Source organism: Enhydra lutris, unplaced genomic scaffold, assembly GCF_002288905.1.
Source record: "Enhydra lutris kenyoni isolate GAN:26980312 unplaced genomic scaffold, ASM228890v2 scaffoldscaffold94, whole genome shotgun sequence".
Lineage (NCBI taxonomy): Eukaryota > Metazoa > Chordata > Mammalia > Carnivora > Mustelidae > Enhydra > Enhydra lutris.
In genome coordinates, this window is record NW_019154178.1 from 47,026 (window position 1) to 68,581 (window position 21,556).

Sequence of the window (21,556 nt, forward strand, 5' to 3'; positions counted from 1 at the left end):
GGTTGGGAGGTTGGGGGAACCAGGTGGTGGGTATTGGAGAGGGCACGTATTGCATGGAGCACTGGGTGCGGTGCAAAAACAATGAATACTGTTAAGCTGAAAATTTAAAAAAAAAAAAAGTGCCATTACTTGAAAGGATGGGACACTCTGGGTCTAAAGGGGTGCCATCCCCAGAGATGGGGAGAGAGTCTTCTGTGGGCTCTGTAAGGGCCTATTTAGCCAGAGAGATTCCATGAGGTTAAACAATGACGTTGTTTATACAGTAAAACTTAAACTGTCCCTGCCCACCCCTTCAGGGGACTTACTTAAAAACAAGTCTGGTGGGGCGCCTGGGTGGCTCAGTGGGTTAAGCCGCTGCCTTCGGCTCAGGTCATGATCTCAGGGTCCTGGGATCGAGTCCCGCGTCGGGCTCTCTGCTCGGCAGGGAGCCTGCTTCCCTCTCTCTCTCTCTCTCTCTGCCTGCCTCTCTGTCTACTTGTGATCTCTCTCTGTAAAATAAAAAAAAAAAATCTTAAAAAAAAAAAAAAAAAAAAAACAAGTCTGGAAAACCAGTCCCACATAACAAAGCCCAGATACAAGGGTGGATCAGGCCACATGGAGGTATCCAATCAGTGGGGGCGCATACTTTCTCCCTAGCTACCAAGGAGTGTGGGCCCCGCCCTTTGGGTGCCTTTTGGGTGCCCATTCTGACCGAGGTGATAGGCTGGTTCAAATATCTACTATAGGGTGAACTGTGATTCAATTGGTCACTTATGTGTGACCTAGCAGGACTGTGCAGCTTCCTCTGTGTTACAGTCTCATTGGTCACCTGTGTGTGGCCAGGCCCAACCACACAGCCTTTGCCCTTAAAAGCTAGTCCGTAAGGCAGAGAGAGGTCACCTCTTTGCAAGAGACGGCCCTGGCCGGTCAGTTTGATTCTCGATGCTTGGTGCAAAATAAAGCTTTGCTTGACCTTCGCTTTGTATCAGTCTCGCTCCTTTGACCATGGACCCAACAGGCTCGAGCCTCTGAGCCGACGAGGGAAGAAGGGACCCTGGCGAACACCTCCCTTGCCTCCCTCGTATCAGCGGGCACAGGGCCAGCAGCGGGAGCGGGGCAGCACAGCCTAGCGCCCCGGGGCTCATCCTGGGGGGACTCAGAGTCCAAGCAGCCTCCCTGGAAAGAGAGACAAGAGCACCAGGGAAACAGGGGTGTTGCTCCTTTTTGTTTTAATTAGAAATTATTTTTATTATATGATAACATTTTTCCTTACATTTCTACTTCAGGGATTTGTCTCATACCTTTTGCACAGTTGCCTACTGGAGGTCAGGGGTGGGAGTCTGGCAAGTTTTAAGTTTTAATTGAACTGGGTTTGGGCTGCACCGCACAGAGCTTCCCCCGTTCTGTACATCACAGAGTCCACCACGGTGACAGGAGTTACCACCTGTGGCTTACTGACCCTGTGCCCTTGCAGTGCCTGTCATCCCCTGACTTCTTTATCCTGTAACTGCATGTTTGCGCCTCACCCTTCCCCATCGCTGAGCTCACCCACCCCCTCTGGTAACACAGTGTCTTCTCTCTGTTTACAAACTGTTTCTGCTTTTGTTCCCTTCTTCATTTGTTTTGTTTTTTAGCTCCCACATACGAGTGAGCTCTTGTATTTACAAGGTGTTTATCCTGCTCAGTCTGACTAGTTTCATTTAGCGTAAGACCCTCTAGGCCCACCCATGTGGTCACAAATGGCAAGATTTCATTCCTTTTCATGGCTGGATAACATTCATTATAAATATATACCACATCTTATTGATCTGTTCACCTGTCACTGGAAACTTAGGCTGCTTCCATGTCTTGTCTATTGTAAATAGTGCTATTTGCAATAAACACAGGATACGTGTATCTTTTCAAATTAGTGTGTGTGTTTGTTTGAACAAGTAAGTTTCTACCTTTATCCTCAGTTTTGGCAAGCGGAGTGTCAGTTCACAAAAGATCTTCTGAGTGTACAGGGGAAGGAGGGAGACATCTGCCTAAGTGGCTCTAAGAGGCAAAGCTAATCCCTGGGTCAATTTTTAAAAAGGATCCCAGGGTTTTCAGGGAGACACCAATTCCTCTATACCTTCCCCCATTTTCCCATCATAATCCCCAAAATCGGCAGTTAGAAAGGGGTTCCAGGTTGAACAAGGATGACCACGACCAAGGAAGAGAGGTTAAGGAGGCCTCCAGAACCCAGACTCCCCTGCACGGTTTGCGTTAGCCCAGTTACCATGGCAACATGAACTGAAAGGAACTACAGAGCTCCAGGGCCCCACATGGGCACCACTGAGGCCTGGAAGTGGACCCAGCCCACCCCTGCAGTGCACCAAGGCAGCCGTGGGCTGGGTTCATCCCTAAAACAGCGAGGCCGGCTTCAGCTGCCCCACCTTAGAGCCATGAGAAGGACCTGCCCTAGGGGAACAACTGAGTGAGACCCCAGCCCCTACCCCCTCAGCTTGTTGAAGCAGAACAGGTCCCAATGAGGAAGGAAGGATGCCCCTGGGGTGTTGGGACATTTCCAGGGTAGGGGAAGCCACCGGAGGAGAAACTAAACAACTGACAGGGAAAAGAATACATGTGATGGTATTTTTATCCTGAAGGGAGGAATGATGTCACAGCCAGAGTTTGGAAACCCACACATTCAGTCTACCCGACATCACGGGCTACTTCTCCTCCAGAATTAAATGGCTGATACTGGGACGAGGCTCTGACCCTGGCTGGAAATCTGGTGGGGGCGTCTGTCCAAGGTCCATGCTGCCTTTCTTTTTTCCTTTTCAGGTGAAATAACTCCATTATTCTACACCTTTACTGAAGCATAATTGAGGCCCCAAAGTGCACATATTTAACGTGTGCAGTTTGCTGAGCTCGGACGTGTGCACACACCCATGACACCGTGACCACAGGCAGGGAATAGACACATCCATCACCTGAAGTTTTCTTGTGTCCCTTTGTCTTAGTTTTGGTTTTTGTGGTAAGAACACTTAGCATTGGACCTACCCTCTCAAGAAACGCTGGAGTCCACATACCGTGTGGTTAACCACAGTCCAGCTGTGAGAGAGAGCTGCTTGTCTTCGGCAACTGTGACCCGACTCCCACCTCCCCACGAGGACTGTGGGCTGCTCGTTCTTATGTGGCTTTCTCTCCCTCCCTCTGCTACTCCCTGCCAGACCCTTTTGAAATACGCCAACGGCTACATGAAGCATCTACGTTCCTTATAACCCAAAATAGAACACAAACACCTGTGAGTCTACAGGATGCTCTTAGGCCCCTGGACAAGCACCTGTGGACTGGCAAAGTAGTCCAGAGAGCAGAGAAGGAAAGTGGCAAATTCTAACCCTCGGAGAGCCCAGCTGAGGTACCGGAGTGATCACATCTCCCTGGAGGACAGGCTGGCCCACAGGGCCTGTGGGGAGGTGGTGCCAGGAATAAAGGGCCCCTGTGACTCCAAGCAAGCCTCTGGGGCGAGTGGTGGGGCAGTGAGGTGCCAGGTGCCCCAGGAATAGGCTCTCCTAGTTGGGAACCAAGCTGAAAGTTGTAAGAGTGGCAGACATCAGAGAAGAGGAGAAATGAAGGAGGTCATGAGACACCCTGCAGGACCTTCAAGGGCTTCATGTGGAGAAAACCCAACAGAACACGAGGCAGGCTCGCCCAGGCCCAGTCATGGGGAGCCAAGCCTTCACAAAGGGCTCAGCACTGAGGGCCAGTTCCAGAAGGGCAGGAGAAGGCTGTGGTCCATTGCAAGACAGAAAAGACAGAGGGACACACTTCACTTGAAAAAGCAGCCAAGGGCCCTGTACAGGCCAGGACGCCACGCTGGGACTTGAGGTCCATTCAGAACATCAATCCAGTCAGAACTTCTAAAGCTCTGAAGGTCTGAGAAGGTGCTATTTATGAGACAACCTCTGAGGGCCTTGAAAAAATAAAGTGGCCATCCTTTCACCTTACCGGTGGAGAAGATGGCCATTTCCTGGTGCCCTGAGCCCATTCTGTGAATCTGCCTTGAGCATTCCGGAGACTAAGGCTCACGTACCTGGAGATGAGAGTGTGCAGCTCCCCCTCCCACAAGGGTTCAACTTAGTTAATAGGAGGGCTTCCTCCTCCCACACCTGCAAAAATGCTAGGGGAAGGCCATCCAAAAGGAAGTCAGTAGAGGTCTCCACTCCCTCAGGCTGCATCGTACTTCAGAGAACAAGGAGAAGAAGAAAGAGGGGTCCCTCAGCAGGAATCAAGGGCCGTCCCTTCCCAGCCTGCGGGAGCCCCAGAACTGGGGAAGTCCTCGACTTATGGATGAGACAGTGTGGGTAAAGACTTGCACTATGTGTGAATCCCATACTACTGGCTCAGAGACTGTACCAGCAGCTGTCCACCCCCAGGCCAGCCAGGCCCATCAGGGACTCCACCAGACCGAGTGGGAACCCAGACAGAGCCGATGTTGGGGTCCGTGCAAGCAATTACTGCCCTCAGGAGGCGGCAGGAAACCCGCACCTCACGCAGGTTCCCCGTAGGGTTCCTGGGGCCCCACCCCCGCAATGTGAACTGGTTTTCAGCAAGGCACACTACTTCTTTTTCTTTCTGTTCTTTTTTCTTTTTCTTTTTTTAATCAAACCCTTGGACAGCACAGTGGTTTGCAAAATACTCAAGGAAAAAGAGGGCAAGAAAGGTGTTTTTTGTGTTTTTTTTTAAAGATTTATTTATTTATTTATTTGACACACAGAGATCACAAGTAGGCAGAGGGGCAGGCAGAGAGAGAGGTGGAAGCAGGCTTCACGCCAAGCAGAGAACCTGATATGGGGCTAGAACCCAGGACCCTGAGATCACGACCTGCACCGAAGGCAGAGGCTTAACCCACTGAGCCATCCATGCGCCCCAAGAAAAGTGTTTTTTGAATTTGTTCAAAGGTTAATTCTCTCTGTGACCCAGGACACATAACAGAAAAGGAAAATGCATCAGAAATTAATCTTCCGGTTCCAACCTCAGACTGAATTTCTAAATTTCTGAACCTTTTCCTAGAGGAGGGGATGCAAGGGTAGAAATGTCTCCAGGGTCCTGGCGTCTGGCCCCACCTGCCCTGCTCCCAGCCTGGGGGTTTCAGATCCAGACGCGGAGAAGGCTGTCAAGCATGCAGAGAGAACTAAAACATGCCAGCAAGTGAGTGTGCTTTCTTTTTTTTTTTTTTTAAGATTTTATTTATTTATTTGACAGAGAGATCACAAGCAGGCAGAGAGGCAGGCAGAGAGAGAGGAGGAAGCACGCTCCCCTAGAGAGCAGAGAGCCAGATGCGGGGCTCGATCCCAGGACTCTGAGATCATGACCTGAGCCGAAGGCAGCGGCCTAACCCACTGAGCCACCCAGGCGCCCCGTGAGTGTGCTTTCTGGTAGTGACACTGGTAGTCTCAGGGAAGCACCAAGTCCCGCTTGGCTGGGGGGACATGGCTAAAAATTCTACAAGAGTAGCAGTTATTCAGAAGGAGAAATGGAGGAGGCAACGAAATGCAGAATCGAGAGTGCTCTGCAAAGGGTTCATTTACTTCACGTAGCCTGTGCCTCCAGCCTTCACGCCCCTTCTCATTTGTTTTCTTGTCTTATAACGCTGGCTAGGGCTTCTGATACAATTATTCAATAGAAGTGGAAACAGGGGGGCGCCTGGGTGGCTCAGTGGGTTAAAGCTTCTGCCTTCGGCTCAGGTCATGATCCCAGGGTCCTGGGATCAAGCCCCACATCAGGCTCTCTGCTTAGTGGGGATCCTGCCTCCCCCTCTCTCTCTGCCTGCCTCTCTGCCTACTTGTGATCTCTGTCAAATAAATAAATAAAATCTTAAAAAAAAAAAAGTGGAAACAGGGTCATCCTGTCTCCCTTCTGTCATTAAAGGGAAATATCTAATATTTTTCCATTAAGGTTGATATTAATGATTTGGTCTTAATACACACATTTTATCATGGAGGGTCCTAGGACCAAAGCAGAAGAAAAACCCAGAGCTGCCTGTTTTGGTCAGATATTTTGCTCTAGAAAGCACACGGTTAAAAAACATGCCATAGCAAAACACAATGCTGAGGAAGCTGAACTGGATGGAGGCTTTGCTGGGGCTACATTGGAGAGGGCCCTCTATATGGGATGGAGAGGGGCCCATGGGGCTAGGTTGGAGAGGGGCCTCCATATGGGACTAGGTTCACCTGTAAACTAGGCCTGTTCATGAGGAAGGGGAGAAGGCTCCTGCCCACAGAGAAGAGGGGCTACAGACCACTGCAAAGAGTTACTATAGGTCGGCGCACCTGGGTGGCTCAGTGGGTTAAAGCCTCTGCCTTGGGCTCAGGTCATGATCTCAGGGTCCTGGGATCAAAGCCCGTATCCCGGGACGCCTGGGTGGCTCAGTTGGTTAAGCAGCTGCCTTCGGCTCAGGTCATGATCCCGGCGTCCTGGGATCGAGTCCCACATCGGGCTCCTTGCTCATCAGGGAGCCTGCTTCTCCCTCTGCCTCTGCCTGCCATTCTGTCTGCCTGTGCTTGCTCTCTCTCCCTCTCTCTCTCTGACAAATAAATAAATAAAATCTTTTTTAAAAAAAAGCCCGTATCCGGCGCTCTGCTCAGCAGGAAGGCTGCCTCCCCCTCCTCTCTGCCTGCCTCTCTGCCTACTTGTGATTTCTGTCTGTCAAATAAATAAATAAAATCTTTAAAAAAAAAAGAAAAAAAGAGAGTTACTTCAGGTCTACGCCCTGACCTGAGCAGCCAGTTCAGACCTCAGTTTTGCAAATCAGAGAATTATTCACATGGGAATTTCCACAGCTCTTAAGACTGGAAGGAAGGCTGCCAACTCAGGAAGAAGGGAGAGTTGTCACTGAAACAACCCCTAAGAGCTTAGGGAAATCAAGATGCCAATCTTCTTATTCTATTGATGTCTGGAGGATTGCTCACACCAGGAAAAAACCCACAGTAAGTCAGTTTCTGAGGCATGCCTGGTGATGTCCTGGACAGAGGAGAGGGGCCCAAATGACAGACTCATTCTAGCATCTGCCGTGCTTTGCTACTCACCCCTGGATGGCAGAGACCCTGTAGCGGATGAGGACAAAAAGTCCACAAACAGAGGAGGGGTTGCCCTGTGCCCACTCAGGATGGAAACCCACTAGAAGAGAGCGTTCTGGAGTATTAACCAAGGATCCTCTTCTGGAGACAGGGATCCGACCCTACCTCTGCCACTTGCCAGATTAATAAATTGTATCAATGTTCTTAAGTTCTCTGAATCTCCTCATATGTAAAATGGAAATAGTACTTCCCTTTCTCATAAGACTGTAATGAGAAATAAGATCAACTATCATAAAGTCTAGTGCTAAAAAGCAAAATTATCAACAAACATAGTGGGCACAAGTCAAAATTCTTGTTTTAACTCATTACTGAGAGAGTCGGCATAGATTTTTTAAAGCTGATTTGAAGAGTACTCAAGGATCTATATGGTCAGGAAAGGAATGCCCAAGTAAGACTCTTAAGTGAGAGAAAAGACTCGACTTCCAACGGGGTGAAAACACCATGACAGTTAGAGGCTTAACATCTCTACAAGCCTATGAAATCCTATCACCACATCAAGCTGTACCCTTTCTGACTCGTTATTCAAATACACTGTGCCAACCGTGTTACATTTCCCAAAAGAACAAGAAGTCACGAGGACTTGCTTCTATTCTAGACAGACTGTAGCATGAGATCAAAGATGTAGGCAACCACCATTTTGTCTTCTTCTGGGTTCAAGATGATTATTTTTCCTTTCATACTGACACCCAGCAGCAACCCAGTAATTGTTGGTAGCTTTCCCTGCCTTTTTCAGCCCATTTGAATTTAGGCTGCATTCCCAGTTCAGGGGACCAGAGAATAGGCTGGTAGATAGACCCGGCCTGACTGATTGTGGCTCCCAAGTGGAGAGACACATGGGAAGCCTCTTCCATTGGAATAAGCTCTTTTGTTCAAATGCTTATACCAACTGCCCAACTTCACATCCTCTCCATGCACTTTAGGACTTTGGTCACAAACATGAGGAACTTGGCTGAAGTCAGGAGCCTGGGTGGAGAAGCAGATTTTAGACAGGTCATCCTTACAGCCCCGGAAATCTCAGCGGCCGGATCTGCCTCAATTGGTGAGCCAAGTTCTCCCTGGTGGACTCAAACGTTGCATGAGGTTTCCTGCTGAACAACTTTTTTCTCAACTTCCCGCTGCCTTGTTCTTCTTTTGTAGCTGGGGAAACAGGAAACCAAATCACCTTGCTCTGGGCTACAAGCCCTGTCTGACTCTGTGGTTCCTGTAATGGGCACACCTGCCCAGTGGTTCCTGTAATGGGCACAGTCTGTTTATAAGTTACAAGCTTCCAAGGGCTACCTCCCTCATCCCCACCTCTTTCTCCAGGCTGCCAGTGCCAGCTGAGCCACCTCCCTTGCCCAACCATGAGTTTGGGTATCAACTGTTGACAGCCCCATGTCAATGCAATTCTTCACAGCCAGTGGACCATCATTTATAGTGAAACTCCAGAGGGCACCCTGAGCCACCTTCTCCATGGTGTCTCCAAGCTGGCTCAAAGAAAGTAGACTCATTGGGTTTTCCAATAAAGACAAACAATTAATAATGGTAAATCTCTGCCCAAAGGACCCACTAATAGCAAGCCCAAAAGTGCATTTTCAAGGAGAATCAAAGGCACTGGGGTACACGACTCCACCCTGACTCAAGAAACACACACGCACACCACCACCATCACTGGATAACTGAGAGACAAACTGGATTGCTCTCCCCTTCGGAGCACTCTCCCATGACATTTCCTAAATGCTGAGTGAGGCCTGGGTATGGCTTGTTGAATCTGTAAACCTTTCTCATCCTCTTCTACCTGGACCACATTTGGGCCAGCAGCTCACCTTTAAAGTACCCCTCAGAACCAGCATCATCTCCGTTTCTGCAATGCAGACAGTGTGTTCACGCTCCCAACAAATGGGAGCACTTGCTTTGGGGGCGGATAAAGCTGTCCTTCAGGAAAATTGAGAAGGCAGCAATCTGGTCCCTGAGCTTTCCACTTGCCCAGCCTAAGCCCATCTCCATGTTTGATGGTAGATTCCCCCATCCCATTCTAGGTCCCAATCTCTTAGTTTTTTAAATTATGACACACAATGTTACGTTAGTTTCACATGTACAGCATGGAGATTCAACATGTTATGTTGTGCTCAGAAGTGTAGCTGCCTCAGGCTCCTGGGGTGCTCAAATCATTAAGCATCTGCCTTCGGCTCAGGTCATGATCCTGGAGTCCCCGGATCAAGCCTGCATTGGGCTCCCTGCTCAGTAGAGAACCTGCTTCTCCCTCTGACCCTCACCCTGCTTATGTTTGCTCGTTCTCGCACTCACTCGCTCTCCCAAATAAATAAATAAAATCTCTTAAAAGAAAAAAGAAGTGAGGCTACCAGTTGTCACCATATGCTGCTATTCCAGTACCATTACTATATCCCTCTGCTGTGACGTTTATTCTGATGACTTCTTCATTCCGTAACTAGAAGCCTGTTTCTCCCACTCCCCTTTACCCATTTTGTCCACCCCCCAACCCTGTTCCTCTCTAGCAGCCATCAGTTTGCTCTTGGTATTTATGGGTCTATTTCTGCTTTCTGTTTGTTCATTTGTTTTGTTTTTAGATGAAATCGGATGGTATTCGTCTATGTCTGACTTATACCATTCAGCATAACACCCGTTGTTGCAAACGTCAAGATCACATTGATTTCATGGCTGAGTGGTCTTCCGTTGTATACATAGACCACGTCTTCTTTACCTGTTCATCTATCAGTGGACCCTTGGGCTGCTCCCATTTCTTGGCCACTATAAATAATGGTGTAGTAAACACAGGGGTGCATGTATCTTTCTGAATTAGTGTTTCAGTTGTCTTTGGATAACTACTCAGTAGTGGAATTACTGGATCATAAGGTATTTTTATTTTTTATTTTAGAGGAACCTCCATATTGTTTTCCACAGTGGCTGCACCACTTTGCAGTCCCACCAACAACAGTAAACAAGGGCTCCTTAGGCCCCAATCTTAATTATTTGCTGGCTGCCCAAAAATTTCTCCAATATGTTAGCTGATAATAAAACTGACTAGTAACTAAAGCTTTGGTTGATGGATAAGGGTTTAAGCCATTATCTTTTCCTACTTGATTGCTCTGTTATGTGATTAAAGTCTACTACAAACAAAAAGCCCAATGATCTACAGTGAGTAATCTTGACCACTGGAAGCCAGTCAATCTGAGTGGCATCTTGTTGGGGGAGGGGGTACTTGTTCCCCCTGAAATCTTGGGGGAATTAGCCACCTCCTCTTCTCCCCTTGGGCACAGAGTACTTCTGACTTCTCCAAAGAACCCCTTCCCCACAGCTGATCTCAGGCTTCTGGGGTCAGAGGCACACAATCACCCCAGGGAGGGCTCAAGCGTCCCTGCCATGTTTATGCAACAATTCAGTGACTCCCGCATGCACAGGGACCCGCTTTCAGCTCCAGCTCCGTTTCAGAGATGCGCAATAGACCAAGTTAAGAACTCTGGTTTACAGATTCTGGTGACAGCTCCCGAGCCCCATCTCCATCACTAGCACCTCTACCCCATCACCTAAGTGGGCATAACAGAAAATTTCCCAAGGCATAGTAGCCTGGAAACTCAGCTTGGGGGTGGATACTGGTGAGAGGTGCCCCTTTCATCGCTGGCCTTCCCACTCTACCAGAGTGAAGATCAGGGGGTGATCATGGATAAGCAGAGGATTCACCACCCAGGGTAGCATTTCAGTGCCCTCTTCTGTGACTTGAGTGACCCATTTGCCTATGCCTTTCTTATTTCATCACATTGGGTGGCTGAATCCAGAACGAGACGGAAAGCTTCCAAAATCTCAGGAGAAATTACAAGTGTGGGACCTGGGGGGCTGTTAGGATTACTTAATGCTGGACTCTGGACACCCACCTGTGGCCTCACCACACACAGAATCCATCTCTCTCCCTCACACTTGCACATCTACTTAGTTATCTCCCTAACTTCCCGAGAGTCACATATAAGACATTTTGCTCTAAACTAAACTTTAGTGCCCAGTGTGAGGGGTACCTAAGTGACTCAGTCCGTCAAGCATCTGACTCTTGGTTTTGGCTCAGGTCATGATCTCCAAATCATGACGTCAAGCCCCACGTAGGGCTCCACACTCGGCACCTGGAATGTGCTTGAGACTCTCCTCCTGTCCCTCAGCCCATCCCACTGTGTGCTTTCTCTCTCTCTCTAAAATTTAAAAAAAAAAAAAATCTTTTTAAAAAAAAAGGAAGAAAGCAATGTGAGTTTTCCCTACACCACTCTGTTCCCATATCTCTCATTTGGGAACAAGCAGGAAAATCATCGACTACAGTGTCCTGGGTGTTTTCAAACTCTTAAGTCCTAGAACCGAGCCTCCATGTGATGGGACTGGAAGAGAAGGGACTAGTTTGAGGAGAAGGTGGGGAGGAAACCAGACGAGTTTGCCAGCTGGAGCAAGGATAATGGAGGTTTTCCTTTCTCAGGGCTTTCCTCCCTCCACCCCCTGGAAACAACATTGGCAAGATAAAGGCAAGACAGCAAACAAGGCCTGAGGTATCAACAACGACTTTATTATTTGGCAGGGATAGCCCCAGGGCCTAGGGCTCTGCTACTCCCGGTGAATGTCTTCGTGGCTGGCCACGCCCACCTTTATCACGAGTATGAGGAACTCCTCGAAGTTAATTGCGCCATCACTATTGATATCCAACTCTTTGAACCAGGTATCTGCATCCTTTTTCTGTCAAGATGAAGGAGAAAGTAGCGGAGTGTGAAGACCTCGGAAGAGCCTAGGCGGGGCTGCCTACACAGGGTGGCCCTGGGGACCAGGGGCCTGGGACTTGTCAGCCAGAGAACCCTGCCCACACCCAGCCCCTCCTCACCTTCAGGTACCGAGGGCATTCTGTCTCTAACAATTTCTTCAAGTCATCCCTGTAGAGGGCATGGTAGTTCCCCTTCTCCAGGGAGTACTTGTGGTAAACGTCAATGAGGCAGTTCATGGCACTCTCCAGTTCTGTCAGCATGGTGCCTAAGAGTCTGCCCCACCTGGAACAGGGAGCACATTGGGAATCCCAAGATGGGGACAGTGCCTCTGCCCCCAGCAGAGTGAAGACTGAAGGGAAACTCAATACCCCAAGTAAGGGCCTTTTCCTGGCCTGCACCATTCAAATAACTAAACCCAGTGGGTGGCTGTGGCTGTGATGGGAAGGGGTATGGGAGGGGGAGGGTACACACACACACACACACACACACACACACACACACACACGGTGCCTGCCTTCTCTCCCTGCGTCCTCAACCAACCAACAGTGCCAGAGGACCTGGCTCTTTTATCCCTGTCTCACTGACATCCTCCAGGAGCTCTGGGTCTTGCTCCAGACCTCCCTGAGCTTTCTCTCCCCTTCTCTGCTCCACGTCTGGCCCTCCCCGTGGGGGCCCAGCCCCAAAGCATGGGGCAGATGAAGCAGTCTTACTTACCAGGTCTCCCCGAAACTGAGTTGGCAGAAGATGTGCAGGGCTCAGTGTCCGCTCCCTTTTATAACAGGCCGGGCTTTGGCCCGCTGCCAGGACTCTGGGCCATGCCGAGAGAGCCCCTCCCTTCCCAAGTTGCCACAGCCTCTGGTTTCCCAACCAGGTGAATGGGGAAATCACTGCACAGAGCGAAAATTTCTGATGGAACATGGGGGAGCAGGAAAAGCGGAAAGAGGAAGGCATCTGCCAGGCAGTAGTGCCCAGCAGGAGAAACCAGGAAGAGGCCACAGGGAAGACTGCTTTGGAGAGCCACTGGCATCATCTGGCTTGGCCAGCCAGGATGCCCACTCTTGAGCCCTCCTTACTGTTGCTGCTACTGACCCCATGTATGGCTGTCTGTCATATCTGAAATGGAGCGGGAGCAGAAAGCATCATTTTGAGCATTTGTGTAAATAAGCACTTTTCTGCACAGCTTTCGTCAGATTCCTGGAAGGGTGCAAAGACCCCTAAAAGGTTAAGAAGACTTGTACTAGCTGCTGGATTTTAGTAGAGAAAGCTGGCCTGTTTCTACAATTGCTTTTGTTTGTGTGGTTGGACTCCATAGGATGTGTGCTGGTCTATCAGGCTCTCCTGCCGCCCACACCCCTTCCCAGCTCTCTTGCTCTGGAAGCTGGGGGTGTATGGTACCCCGGGACACGGAGGCTGGGTTGGGGGTCCCTGTGCATGCAGGAGGCACTGAGTTGCTGCATAAACATGGCAGGGACCCTTGAGCCCTCCCTGGGGTGATTGTGTGCCTCTGACCCCAGAAGCCTGGGCTGAAGAGGAACCCAAGTCTATGGGGATCAGCTGGGGGGAAGGGGTTCTTTGGAGAAGTCAAAAGTACTCTGTGCCCAAGGGAAGAAGAGGAGTTGGCCAATTCCACCAGGATTTCAGGAGGAACAAGTCCCCCAACAAGATGCCACTCATATTGACTGGCTTCCAGTGCTCAAGTCTGTGGTGCATCTCTCTTCGTTACAAAACACAGAGAGCCTCATAACATGCCTATCAGGAAGGCAGTGCACAGAACCCACCCAGTCTGCAGCCAGGGAGGCTGACGCCCAAGAAGGTGAAGCAGTTCACCCAGAGCTTCCCAGTGCACATGTGTCAGGGCACCAAGCATCATGAGCCAGAACATGACCCAACAAGAACATGACTCTGCCGAGAAAGCTCTCCTCTCTTCCTTCCTGCATTCAGCAGATAATTAACCTGTGCCTCTCCAGGACGTAGGCCATCATCGCCTCCTGGAGGAAGTAGATGGGATTAGCTTCCCTCTCCTCCATGTTTCCACAGCCCTTCAGGTTTCATTGTATCATTAACTTTATAGCTGTGTGACTTTGGGCCAATCACCCTCTCTGTGCCTTAGTTACCACAATCATTACAAAGAGATTAAAAATAGAGTCTACCTGCAACCTACAGAATGGGAGAAGATATTTGTAAATCATACATCTGATAATGGGTTAGTATCCAGAACATATAAAGAACACCTACGACTCAACCACAAAATTACCCCAATTGAAAAATGGGCAAAGGACTTGAATAGACATTTCAACAAAGAGGACCTGCAAATAAGTACATGAAAAGATGCTCCACATCTCTAATCATTAACGAAATCAAATCAAAACCACAATGAGATATCACCTCAGACTCATGCGATTGCCTGCTATCGACAAAAACAGAATGACAAGTGCTGGGGGGTTGCAGAAATTGGGGCCCTTGTACACTGTTGGTGGGAATGTAAAATGGTGCCACTGCTGTGGAAAACAGTGTGGCGGTTCCTCAAAAAGTTAGAAACAGAATTACTATATGACCCAGTCATTCCCCTTCTGGGTCTACATCCACAATAATTGACAGCAGGGCCTCAAAGAGATTCATACATCCGTGTTCACAGCAGCATTATTCACAGAAGATGAAATGGAGAAACCAACCAAGTGTCCATCCAAGGATGAAGGAATAAACGAAATGCGGCATATTCACATAATGGAATATTATCTACCTCAAAGAGGAAGGAAGCTCGGACACTTGCTACAACACGGATGAACCTTGAGGCCATCACGCTACATGAAATAGACCCGTCACAAAAAGACAAGTATGCTTTAATGCCACTTACATGACATCCCTAGGGTAGCAAATTCGTAGAGACAGAGAGTAGAATGGTGGGTGTTAGGGCCTGAAGGAGGGATAATGGAGACTTAGTGCCTCTAGGGTGTCAGTTGCAAGATGAAAGCGCTCTGGAGATTGGTTGCACAACAACATGAACATACTTAACACAACTGAACACTTAGGTGGTAAATCTTATATTATACATATTTTGCAACAATTAAACATTTAAAACTTTTTGGGAAGCCCGAGTGGCTCAGTGGGTTAAGCTGCTGCCTTCGGCTCAGGTCATGATCCTAGGGTCCTGGGATGGAGTCCCGCATCAGGCTCCTTGCTCGGTGGGGAGCCTGCTTCTCTCTCTGCCTCTGCCTGCCACTCTGCCTGCTTGTGCACACACTCTCTCTCTCTCTCTCTCTCTGACAAAAAAAAATAATACTTTAAAAAAAATTTTTTTTAATTTTTTAAATGCTTCCTCCTGAAAAATAAATGGAATCTCCTTATATGTTATTGTAAGGATTAACAATAGATGAAAAATATTGATGATGGAGTGCCTGGGTGGCTCAGTGGGTTAAAGCCTCTGCCTTCAGCTCAGGTCATGATCCCAGGGTCCTGGGATCCAGGCCCACATCGGTCTCTCTGCTCAGCAGGGAGTCTGCTTCCCTCCCCACCCCACAAAGCCTGCCTCTCTGCCTACTTGTAATCTCTGTCTGTCAAATAAACAAATAAAATCTTAAAAAAAAATGATTTGTGAACTTTTCTTATTATGTATTATACTTGGATAAAAAGTGTCCCCCAAAAATGTGTGAAGTACTTGGGGCAGTGCAGTGCCAGTGAGGTGAGCGCTGGGTGGGCATGTCCTCTGGCAACTGTCCAGCCGGACTGTGAGCCCTCAAGGACCCAGACCAGACCTCCCGTCTCTGTCTCCCCAGGACCCAGCACAGTGCCTGGCAAACACAGTAACAGCAGCAACAATCAATGATAAGAACAAGTAATAGCAAAATAACACTGGTTGGGCTTCCACCATGTTCCAGGAACTGTTGTAAGCGCTGTTTCTACGTCAGCCCATTTAATACGCTCTGTAAACTATGAGGTAGGTACTATCATAATCCCCATTTTACAGACGAGGAACTGAGGCCCACAGAGAGACACAACAAAGTGGCTTTTCTGAGGCTCTCCTTAGGATTAGTTCATGAGCCTGGGTTGGGGCTCATGCTGACCTGTCTTGTGGGGGTGAGGATGAGATTGATGTAGATGATGTCATCCTAGACCCCTGACCCTTCAAGAGATGCCTCCCTTGGGACACGTGGTTCATTCAGTCAGTGAAGCATCTGCTTTCAGCTCAGGTCATGATCCCAGGATCTTGAGATCGCGCCCCGCAACGGGCCCCCTGCTTAGCAGGGAGCCTGCTTCTCCCTCTCCCTCTGCTGCTCCCCCTGCTTGTGCTCTCTCTCCCTCTCTCTGACAAATCTTTTTTATAAAGAGAGAAAGAGATATCTCCCTAGAAGCTAGTCCCCTGAGAACAGTCCCAGTGGAGACAGTTTTCTTTATCCAGAAATTAAGAACACAAGACCCCAGGTCCAGTGGCGGAGACCCAAGGCAGACAGAAGCCATGACCTCCTCCCAGCATCACGTGCTTATCAGTAGAACTTGCTGACCAGCAAGACCCTGAAAGTTGCCCCGGAGATGTTCCCCCTGGGCCACCGGGTAGAGCAGGGGGCCGGCTGAGTGACCTTGCAGAAGATGGCATCAAGAATTGGGTAAATGCTTCAGGGGAAAAGGCAGAGCCTGTAATCAGACCGACGGACATGGGGCAACCCAGGGGGACGGAACCTGTTCCTACCTACAGGAAAGAGTCCAGTCCTGGGTATGTGTCCCAATAGCCCAACCAACCCTGTGCCCAAGGCTGAGGAAATGAGGACACAGGGTTAGAGCCGGTGCAGAAACCGCTGCCCCCACCCCGGGAAAGGGCAGGAGATCTAGGCTGAGCCGCCCCTTTGCAAGCAGAGGTCTGTGGAACCCAGCAGTCAGGTGAGACAGGCCAGAAGGCTCTCCCCTGGGCCTGGGCCAAGTGGGCAGCGTGGCTCACCCAGCCGTCTGCACCTCTGGTCGTGACTCAGAAGCCCATGGGAGGCAGCACAGGGCCCAAACCCCAGGTACAGCAGGACACGCACCTCCGAGGGGCAGTGCAGACCCCAGGGAGCGTGCAGGAAGGTCGGGAGGGGGACAGCTGGGGCCCAGCCGAGTCCTGAGCGTCGGCACTGGCAGACAGCAAGTGTGCAAAGGATATCAGTGGCAGGCCCGGCCCAGGAGCCGTGAGGCAACACGGTGCTTCAGAGCTTGACTGGCCAGAAACAAAGGCCCCGGTTCAGCCCACAGAGCACTGCCCTGCTGTGGCACACAGACCCAGCTCGGGGAGGGAACCCAACCACGTCCTGTAAATGACACCAGCCCCCCGTATCTGGCACAGGGGCAATGGTGACTGCCCATCATTCTTGGAAAACTCCTCATTGCTGTCACAGTACTCTGAGCACAGGGATTCCCAGACCACCCTCTGAGAAGAAACCTGCCCAGGGCCTAAAGGCAGAGCAGACTGACCCAGAGAGATTTTGCATCAGATCCCTGGATGCCCAGGGAGAGAGAGAAAAATAAACAGAAAGATGGGCAGGGGCAGGTCGCTGTTGGGAGGGGTCAGAGACCATAGGAGGACTTGGATGGTGAGTCACAATAGCCCCGAGTGGAATAATGCCCACATCAGCCTTTATTAGTAAAACCCAGACCCAACCCTTCCCTCCTCCAGGAAGACTTCCCTGATTGACAGTAGCCTAGGTTCCACTCACGTCTCTTCACATTACAGGCTGGCGTGTTGCCCTTTGCCCTAGTCCCTGTCTCTGACTCAGCACGTTCGAAACCCACCTCACAATCTTTGCTCTCAGAGCATCTCCAATGCCACCCAGCCCATGCCAATTACCCACATCATCCTCCGGTCCTGCCTGGCACCTTCGCAGGCCCACGCCACTCCTCCTCTGCACCCATCCTACCCTGATTCCTTGGGACTCCTCCAGAGCAAGGAGACCCTCCCAGAGAGCCTTGTACAGTGTGCCTTTGCCCTCCTGGCTCCTGTCCCATTGTGTATGAGAGGTCAGAACAGTACCAGTGAGGCCTGTCAGAGAGCCGGTTCCCCAAGAGAACAGAGTCCCCCCCACTCAGACTGGAGCTCTGGAGGCTGGGGGCTGTCTCCCCCCTCAGACAGGGGCTGGAGGCGATGACCCCCAAGGGAGCAGCCAACCTCCTCTCTGGACCCACAGCAGACACCCAGAACTATGACCAAGGAATTCCCAGCATGTTTGTGGGACGGCTTTATTCTCTTCCCTCACAGCTGCACATTGCACACACGTGTGCACAGGGGCGTGCCCGTTCAGGCACAGGCCCACAAGCGGGACAGAGCTCTGCAGTGGCTCCGGCTCCAACTCCTGGGCAGCACCTGCGGGCTGGGCGGGCGGGCGCATCTCTATCAGTGTGGGCCGGGCAGACGGGTGCGTCTCTATCTGGTGCAGACTGGGCTGGCGCCTCTCTATCTAGTGCCGCCTGGGCAGGCGCCTCTCTACCTAGTGCAGGCTGTGCTGGGCGCAGTAGCAGGTGCACAGCCGCCGGTGGTACAGCAGGTGGTAGTCCGTCAGCAGCCGGCCCAGGACAAACAGGAACTCGTCGAAGCAGATCTGCTTGTCCTTGTTCTTGTCCGCAGCCCGGAACAACTCCGAGAGGTAGTAGGGCTCCTTCCGGCCCTGGGGAGGGGCACGGAGGTCAACGCCTGCCTGGCGCTCCCCCCCACCCGCTCCACAGCCATTGGCCGTGCCCCCACCATCCTGCAGGGCCCAGCCGCCCCCCACCCCACCCCACCCCCCTCAGGTGGAGGCCAGGACAGCACGTGGGGCATCATCACACTCCGACGAGCAGAGGGGATAGGGGCCTCTGCAGCTCCACGTGGGGCTGTGTGGGCGGACTGTGGGGCCTGGGCACCACTGGCCCGCTGCTCGGCCATTGCGGCGCTGCGCTGAGTGGCCTCGGGCCTCCTGACGCCCCCGACCACCAGTGGTGGCTGCTTAAGCCTGTCTTCCCAGCTCCCCTGGAAGCTGCCCAGCAGCGATAGCCTGGCCCAGGGGCTTCAGGATGGAAGGCAGTGCCCCCTCCTACACGCAGGGAGCTCCCCAGGGCACGGCCCACCTGCCCCTCATGTCTGCATCTCCAGGACTATTGCAGGGAAACCAAGGAGGGGAATCAGATGTCTGCATGCTGTGGCACCTGCCCAGGAATTGTTTATGACACCGAGCCTGTGTCACCTGTGGAAAGTGCTGCATGAGGGAAAGACAAAGTCCTGGGTCCTGGGGCTGGCCAGCACGTCCCAGAGTGGGCGGGCTGGAGGGCTGTGGGTCGGGAATGCTAGTGGGGAGAAGCAAAAGCACTTGAGATGGAAGGGACAGCTGGAAGGAAGGTGGGGTTCAGCAGGCAGCCCAGGGAGGAGAAGGAGCCCCAGGCAGGGCCTCAGAGCTGGTTCCGGCAGGATTTGGCCGGTGGGTGTGGGGACCCAGAGTGGAGTCCTCTGGAAGCCTCTGGGGAACGGAGTTGTTGCTGGGGGGGCCTGGAGTGGGGCCCTACCCCGTGGGCAGGTTTGCATGTCTATTCCCCCCACCGCCCACCACCATCTAACTCACCTAATCTTATCTCCTCTGCTAAACTGGTTGAACTGAGCCCCAGGAGCTTCCTGCATGGGTGGGCTCTCCCTGGCTCCCCTCAGCTCAGCGCCCCCACCACCTCAGGCCCAGGCTGCTGTCTGCCCCGTGCCCTGTGCTTCTGTCTGTCCCTGAAGGCCCTGTTCCCTGGGCGGGGCTGGGAGCCCCAGGTGAGAGGGTCTGGCCGTCCTTGCCCAGCCCCACAGTATAGGTAGTTGGCCCTGGAAAGAAAGTTACCCTAGTCCCCTTTGTGACCCTCACAACACTACTCCAATAAACCCAGGGCAAGACCCTCCTCTGATGTTTCCCAGAGGTAGGTAAGGGAACATGCCAAGGAGGCAGTGCTCCTTCTGGAAGGTGGTGGCCTCCAGTCAGGGCCCGGACCTGAAGTCCTCTGGAGATGACGGTCCAGAGACCTCTGAGGCACGACACCGAGGGCAGAGGGCAGCAACCCGGACATCCCTGCCAATCTTGCAGCCCCCAAGGCGCCTGATAATACAGGACCTGCTCGGGGAGAAGACGCGCAGGCCTGACAAGGTTTCCGAGTTCCCGCGCTGATCCAAGAGCCTCTGCTGGCCCTTCGGACAGCAGCTAGAAGGAAACACTACGTTTCCTCCCCTACCTGGCTTCTGCCCAAACTGTCCTCACCCAGGCACGGTGACGGGGAGGTTTGTACTAGTCCCAGGAGAGGGGGCCTGGGGCTAAAAGGGCAGGTTTGGGGCAGGATCGCTGACTGAATGGGGCTGAGGCCAGACGGGAGACTTCGGACCTGTTCTCTCAGGAAACTGGATGAGCAGAGGGATAAGCAGGTTGGAGTCGGGACTAAGTCTCACGGACCGACCGCATCTGGGCTGCTGTGGGGCCGGCAGGGAGTTTCAGGAGAGGGAGGAGGAGAAATAAAGCTGGGCCACATCCACCCTCCCTCCGCCAGGGACCCTGCCCTCTCAACTCCCTCACCTCTCCTCACCTAAGGAGGAAATCTCCTGGGAGATGGCTCCCCATACCTCTACCCTCTCCACCAGCTTCCACCCCACCACCCACCCTACACTTCATGCCCACCTGACCCCAGACCCCACCCACCAGGCTCTCCATGAAGTGGGGTACATTGTCCATAAGCAGAGCCTTCAGCTCCTCCAAGGACAGGGTCTCCACATCCCCCTCCCGGGCGGCGTACTGATGGTAGCAGGCGATGATCTGGAAGAGGGATTCCTCCATGGGCGTGTGCATCACGGCGGCTGGGCCCCGGCGGGGACAGGAAGTGGCTCTGGAGATGAGATGTGTCCCTGGAGCGCTGGGGACAGTGGTGGAGCTGAAGGGAGAGCAGCACCTTGGCCAGGCCAGCCCAGGGAAGATGGGTGCTTCCTCTCGCTCTGCCCGCCTTCCCGCGCCGGGTCCCAGGTGCCCTCCCTGCACTCCCTCCGCCCCCCTGCAAACCCTGCAAGCACGCAGGACAGGGCCCTGTCCCTCCCGGGACACCGCGGGCTGTGCTCTCGGCCCCTAGACCCTACTCTCAACGTAACAGTCACCAGAAATCAAGAAGGAGAAGAATGCGGACTCCGTGGTGCAGGACACAAATGGAGTCCCCCATAGTGACCTCAGGAGGTGTGACCCATCCGGAGCCAGATTCAAACCCGCTAGAGGACCACAATTACCCTCTGGGACACCCATGCTGGGAACGCGTTCCCAAAACAGGCCAGCCGCCCATCCCTGCTTCCTGGGACCGGCCCCCCACCTCCACCGCTCTCGGAAGTGCTGACCTGGGCTGAGGGGACAGGGCTCTCCGAATCCAGTGCCGGCCTGTGACCCGTCCTAGCGATGCCGCGGTGCTCAGCAGGAGCCGCTGCGGCAAGCGGGGGCCCAGCCAGCAGGTGCTACCTCCTGCCCATCCAGGCTGCCCGCGTCCTGACCCTTCGGGTTCTCCAGCAGCTCCCCGAGCCCTGACCGCATTCCTGAGATGACGTCACAAGACACTTGCTTCCTGCGATTAACTCGACCAGTTTCAGGGACCCGCCTTCCCTCCGAGCCTGACCTGAGGCGTCCCCGAACCGCGGGGCGCCTCGCTGCCCACGTCCGCCTCCGAGAGGGTCCCCCGGGCTCCGGGGCGTGGGCGGGGGGACACACGCAGCCGGTCCTCCCGCGCCTTCCCTCAGCGGCCGCGCCCGGCCTCCGGTCC

The 21,556-nt window shown here is 52.3% G+C and overlaps 2 protein-coding genes across 3 annotated transcripts; both read right to left on the reverse strand.

Moving 5' to 3' along the window:
* Nucleotides 1-11,606: 11,606 nt before the first annotated feature.
* LOC111139057 (S100 calcium binding protein A8) lies at nt 11,607-12,985 on the reverse strand. The gene is made up of 3 exons (XM_022491182.1): nt 12,527-12,985; nt 11,932-12,094; nt 11,607-11,789 (listed from the first exon to the last, which is right to left on the reverse strand). The coding sequence occupies exons 2-3, from the start codon at nt 12,070-12,072 to the stop codon at nt 11,661-11,663; spliced, it is 270 nt and encodes an 89-aa protein (XP_022346890.1). The 5' UTR covers nt 12,073-12,094; nt 12,527-12,985; the 3' UTR covers nt 11,607-11,660.
* A 5,023-nt stretch (nt 12,986-18,008) lies between these two features.
* On the reverse strand, nt 18,009-21,340 carry LOC111138929 (protein S100-A15A-like). 2 transcript variants are annotated; one of them, XM_022490930.1, is made up of 3 exons: nt 21,141-21,340; nt 20,464-20,692; nt 18,009-18,438 (listed from the first exon to the last, which is right to left on the reverse strand). In XM_022490930.1, the coding sequence occupies exons 2-3, from the start codon at nt 20,608-20,610 to the stop codon at nt 18,262-18,264; spliced, it is 324 nt and encodes a 107-aa protein (XP_022346638.1). In that variant the 5' UTR covers nt 20,611-20,692; nt 21,141-21,340; the 3' UTR covers nt 18,009-18,261. The 2 variants fall into 2 exon arrangements, with proteins under 2 accessions (XP_022346638.1, XP_022346637.1); XM_022490929.1 differs by having other exon boundaries at nt 20,464-20,674; nt 21,141-21,198.
* Between the last annotated feature and the right edge of the window lie 216 nt (nt 21,341-21,556).